This window comes from Telopea speciosissima, chromosome 2 (assembly GCF_018873765.1).
Source record: "Telopea speciosissima isolate NSW1024214 ecotype Mountain lineage chromosome 2, Tspe_v1, whole genome shotgun sequence".
Taxonomy (NCBI): Eukaryota; Viridiplantae; Streptophyta; class Magnoliopsida; order Proteales; family Proteaceae; genus Telopea; species Telopea speciosissima.
In genome coordinates, this window is record NC_057917.1 from 9,462,449 (window position 1) to 9,468,288 (window position 5,840).

Sequence of the window (5,840 nt, forward strand, 5' to 3'; positions counted from 1 at the left end):
GAAGCGGGTACGCAAAGACATTCACAAAATTTTCACATTGATCTTACGCATTTGGCAGTGTAACGGTAGAATTAGGTCATCGGGGTAGTGCCTTGTCAGCTACTACGGGTCCCATTATAAAATCTGTAAGAAGGGTAATTTAGTCATTACACTGGGACAAGATCAGCAATTTTTAGTTGTCACCCCTTATCTTCTTATCCTATCTTTTTAACGGCGATGGAGGAGCTGGACCCTACACGTAGGCGATAAAGGCGGAAGAAAATTTGCATTTCGGCCGTTGATCACGGAGGAGAAGTGGACTCAACGCGGGAAAAGAAACAGGACCGTCTGATGGTACGGTCTTACCAGCTTTGACTGGGCCCATCATCGTCGGTGCCAAATGTACTCCATGAAGAAATAGATTGGCTTGTGTGAGCGTGAGACGCCAAGAGAAGATATATATAATTCCAGAAACGTCCGAACCTCTGACGACCTATAACTCTTGTGTTTTTGTCTTTCTCTTCGCTTTTGTTCCTTTTCTGGTTTAACAAACCTTCTTCCCTTTTCTTTTCTCTCGGACTGCTCCACTGTAAGGAACAGGAAAGGAAGAGAGAGAGAGAGATGGAAATTCTTGAACAAGCTGGAAGGATTTCGGTCCGTCCATGAGAGGAATAGTTCGGGAATAGTTTTTTGAAAGCAGAACTGGAGGAGGAGAGATGAAGAACAGTGATGATCGGAGAAGAAATTCCTGGAGATTGAAGCAGTGATCATGTATTTTAGCTTCTTGATACGGAGTATTTGCATTTGTGCTTGAGTGAGTTCTGATATCCTAGGCCGTAGGCACTAGGAAAGAATGTTTACATAGGGCACAAATCTCAAAGGCGGAAGCTCTGATAGAAATTCGAAGGATCTCCAGACATTTGTGGAGAGATCATCAAGGTGAAGTTTGCAGAATTTGTTTGGGGCCAAGGCCGCCATCTGTGCTCAATTTCTTGAGGAAACGAATTTCGGAAGAAATCTGCACAGATTCTTTAAGGAGGTGAAAAAATGAAGTAAAATCTTTTGAATCTTTCAGAAAAGCAGAGGTTCGGAGCTTTTATTAACCAAAATAAATCCATAAAAAGCAGCTTCGATTGGAAACTGGAAGCGACAGCATCATCTGCTATCGAAAGCATGCAGAGTATTTCCAATCTACCAAGAAAGAGCTAGAAAAGGGGAAATATCAGGTCAGCAACGAACAACATCCGTTTAAATTGTCTACCAATGGATTCTAATCCGTTGGAAATGCAAGAACCGAGCATCGACACGGACAAGCTCAGCTACGAGATCTTCTCTATCCTTGAAAGCAAATTTCTCTTCGGCTACGATGATCAGAAGCTCTGGATCCCGAAACACATATCTCCAGTAAATGAAACAAATTCCGGAGCTGCTGAGCCGGCAACTACCGAGAATGGCGTATCGGCGATCAAGAACCAGAGAGGTAAAGTCTGCATTCTAAGCATCGACGGCGGAGGCATGCGTAGTATCCTAGCTGGTAAAGCCCTAGCTTATCTCGAGCAAGCTCTCAAGAACAAATCGGGCAATCCCGACGCAAGAATCGCCGATTATTTTGATGTTGCCGCCGGGACTGGCGTGGGAGGAATCTTTACGGCGATGCTTTTTGCCACCGAAGGCGGCGGCCGTCCTATTTTCTGCGCGGAGGACACGTGGAAGTTCTTGGCGGACCAGGGGAAGCGATTCTTTAGATTACCAACAAGTTCATTTTCCCCCGGTAATTTTCTCAGGCGATTGTTCGGTGGAACAGGCGGCTCAACCGATTCAGCAACATCCGGTCTTGAACTGGCCGTGAGAGAGGCTTTTACGCAGAACGGTCGGACTCTGACGCTCAAGGACACCTTGAAGCCGGTGTTGATACCATGTTACGATCTCTCGAGCTCGGCGCCGTTTCTCTTCTCCCGAGCTGATGCACTTGAGACAGACAGCTTCGATTTCCGGTTGTGGGAGGTGTGTCGAGCGACTTCGGCAGAGCCGGCGTTGTTCGAACCGGTCGCTATGCGGTCGATAGACGGGCAGACTCGGTGCGTGGCGGTTGACGGAGGGCTGGCAATGAGCAACCCGGCAGCGGCGGCAATCACGCACGTGCTGCACAACAAGCAGGAGTTCCCGTTCGTACGAGGGGTGGAGGACCTCATGGTGCTGTCTTTGGGGAGCGGTCAAGTTCTAGAGGGCAGCTATGACTACGAGAAGGTGAAGGGTTGGAAAGCGAAAGAATGGGCGAGGCCAATGGTTCGAATCGCCGGCGACGGTGCTGCCGATTTGGTCGATCACGCCATCGCGATGGCATTTGGGCAGAGCCGGAGCAGCAATTACGTCCGTATTCAGGTATGTTCATTGTTTAACTTATTCGGGAGGTCTAACGTGCGCCCTCCAGGTGAACTTTTCTAAATAGTGCCAATCTTGTTTTCACTGATTTATCTCCTTTGTCCTTTTGTCTCTATTGGTTTCCTTTGCTTGTTTTCGACTTCTCGTTGCTACGTTTTATGGAATGTGCCCTTAACCTAAATATAGGTCGAATCAACCAATATAACTCGGGGGCTAGATTGTGGTCAGTGTGTGGAAACTTGCAGCTATTTCGACCGTTGGGGCCAATACGCAATTCCCAAGAGGAGGAAAATCCATAAGCAATACCCAATCACAGAATCACTCCCATCCTCCGAAATTTCTACTGGTCCACTGTGTAATGTCCTCGGGACGTGGTAAATGAAGGATTCCCCCTCCTCCCCCTCCTCCCCCTCCACCCTACTCTTTCCCCTCTCCTTTTGGTTTCAAAGACTAGGAGTTTTTCATTTTGGTTGGCTCTGGTCCAGAGTCCAGACCTTGAATCATGGTGTACAAGTTAGCCAATTTCAATCAAATCTTGGGAACGTCGAGAGTCGAGAATCGAGACCCGTGACTATGATGGGATTGGGAGTTGGGATTGCTTGTCATTGTTGGTTACATGCAGGGGTATGGGGCCTCAGCATGAACCATGTGCCTTTCGCCGATGCGGTTGTTTTGGAATCATTCATCTTGGCGCATGAATTCGCGGTTGTAGAACCTTTCTATCTTCCACCAATTTACCGAGATAAAAAGGTTCCAGTCCAATGGTGTTTTGCAGAAAGCTTCTTGGTATGTCTGTGGATAGTAGGTACAGTGTCCATTGGAATTCTACAGGAAGTATATAACAATCTAGTCACGAATTTATTTTTTCCCCTCCTTTTCCCCCCAAAGAAGGGGGAAGAAACGGCAAAATCATAGCCTAGTCCTGTGGGCACATCTGTATAGAAGATGATGTTGCAGGGCTGATTCTGAGAACGGTGCGTGACCCGGTCGGTTGGTTCGGAGTGTAAGAGAATTATTAGTTAGGATTTGGGATTGCAAAGAATGGGAATTGATGATTGCCGTTTGCCACTAAAAGGAAGAACAGGTTCATTAGGGCCCATTTGGGATTGCAAAGAATGAGTATTATGCTTTGTTTTAGGGACAACGGGGGTTTCATTAGGGCCCATTCGTGATTTATGGTTCTAAACGTGCTTTGTTGATGTACTCACTACTCAAGCATGCACTCTCCCATCTGCTACTCTTTTTGTTTTTCACCTCTTTTTCTTTTGGGAAGAGAAGACGACCTGGGGGCTGAGGTTGGAGGAACAACCGAGAGAGAAAGTGGGTGGGGAGAGGGGAAGTAACATTTCTCTTTGTTGAAAGGAACTTAAAGTAGACAGTTTTTTTCCTATAATGCCGGCCAATGGAGGCGTCTTCAATCTTCTTCACAGTTTTTTTTGGTAGAAGTCTTCTTCACAGTTCACCCACTCAATAATTAAAATCTTCATAACAGTTTTTTTTGGTAGAAGTCTTTTTCCCTTCATGTATTTAAAGTTCATGTGCTTAAAACTTTTAAACAGTTATTGTGTTAATAATAGTTTAACTCAGCGACTCGGTCAAAGATCACCCAACGGTTTGGCCTTGGCAGGTCCATGTGTCAGGTCTCATTTAAGATCGATTTTATGCTTCAAATATAGGCATTAAAGATGTAAGATGTTTGTTTAGGTTATATGCTGGCCTTAAAAGACAGGTGTTGATCAATAGTTTTATCTTAATGAATGATATGATTGATGACAGGCAAACGGGTCGAATTTGGGGCAATGTGGAGCCAACGTGGAGGCCGACTGGAGTCCGGAAAACGTGAAACTGTTGGTGGGCATGGCGGAAGAGATGCTGAAACAGAAGAATGTGGAGTCGGTACTGTTCGGAGGGAAAAGGATAGCGGAACAGGCCAATTTCGAGAAACTCGACTGGTTCGCAGGGGAACTCGTGCTGGAGCATCAGAGGAGGAGTTGTAGAATCGCTCCCACTGTCGCATTCAAGCAAGCTACCCCGAAAGACTCACCTGAATCACCACCCCCAAATTAAAAAAATGGTCGTGGTAAAGCACAGAAAAAATCAAAATGTAAGCAAGTCCTCTCTCTCTCTCTCTCTTGTTTTTTCTTTAAATCCTTTTTCTTTTCTTTGGGATATCTTTTTCATTGATCTTGTCATTCTATGCGCGGAGTTGTGGCATTGCGTCCGACTCGCCCCGATTTGATTCTTCAAAAAATTCGATTGAGTGAAATCTTCTCCAAATAACGAAATTTTCAACAAGAGGTTTTCTTACCCCCTTCCCTCATCCTCTTCTTTGAGACGGAATTGTGGCTTGTGGAGTTGTGGGGCTGGACCCTGGAAAGTAAAAAAGTACTACGGGAGTGAGACAGGTGTCGGCATTACTCACCGACAGGGTTTCTTGTAAAGGTTGGAGGATACTTTGGTCATTTACTGGAGTTTGGTTGGGGGGGGGGGGAAGAGGTTTGTTTAGATAGAAAAGAGAATATTAATCATGGCACATCGGTTGTCTAATAATATTTGCATAATATGATTGATCCGTATCGGTACCATATCGGGTTCCGGTTGCCTGAAACCTGCCACGAAACGCAGAGGCCGGAAAAAAAGAGTTTCTTACGTGATCATCGGTATCACCGTAGACTATTTTGCCAAGAAAAAGACTTGACTGGGGCTGTCATCAGTTCCACAATCCACAAGGGTAATTTTTTAATTTTTTGGGCTTTCTATGTTACCCTTTTTTTTTTTTTAATAAAGACTTTCTACGTTCCCCTATTCCTCTTGTCATGAACATGGCATCTCACTCTTACCATATGTTCAAATTTCTTGAAATTTCTTGATTTTATCAATTTCCACCCTCTCTCCTTCGTTGAACGAATTGTCAGTGTCTTGACCCTTTAAAAGACTATATTCTCCTATTCATTTCTTTACCTTTTCGCACTGACAATAACAGAGAGCCGAGAGTACTCTTGTCCTGTCCTTTTGGCCGTTGTGAGAAAGAAAGAGAAAGTTTTAGTAACAATTGAGGAGAAAAAAAGAAAAGAAAACGACAGTAAACCAGTAACAGTGAAACAGGGCCTAATAAATTGTTTCACCCTCTCTGCTTCGATTTATGTTTCCAGTTGAAATGCAGGGAGAGGAGGAAAAAGGTAAACAATAAGTATATAATTATAAGGAAGCAGTTCTGTACGGGAGTGTGGTCTACCCAGCATTTATATGTGTTTATCTCTCTCCTCATTAAAACAAGTGGGCAGAAGTGGTTTTTTACATGAAAACGAAAGATAGATTCATGAAAGTGTTGGCATAGGCTACACTATGCCACACTCTCGGATGAGAATTTTTTCCCATAATTATATAATGTAAGGGGGAAAGGAATGCAGCTTTAACTTTTTGCAATGAAGAGGGAGGGAGGGAGGGAGGGAGAGAGAGAGAGGAAGAGAAGCAAAACC

At 44.7% G+C, this 5,840-nt stretch overlaps 1 protein-coding gene across 1 annotated transcript; it reads left to right on the forward strand.

Moving 5' to 3' along the window:
- Positions 1-993: 993 nt before the first annotated feature.
- LOC122649473 (patatin-like protein 6) lies at positions 994-5,541 on the forward strand. Its single transcript, XM_043842646.1, has 3 exons — positions 994-2,361; positions 4,138-4,465; positions 5,514-5,541. The coding sequence occupies exons 1-2, from the start codon at positions 1,243-1,245 to the stop codon at positions 4,426-4,428; spliced, it is 1,410 nt and encodes a 469-aa protein (XP_043698581.1). The 5' UTR covers positions 994-1,242; the 3' UTR covers positions 4,429-4,465; positions 5,514-5,541.
- The last annotated feature ends 299 nt before the right edge of the window (positions 5,542-5,840 follow it).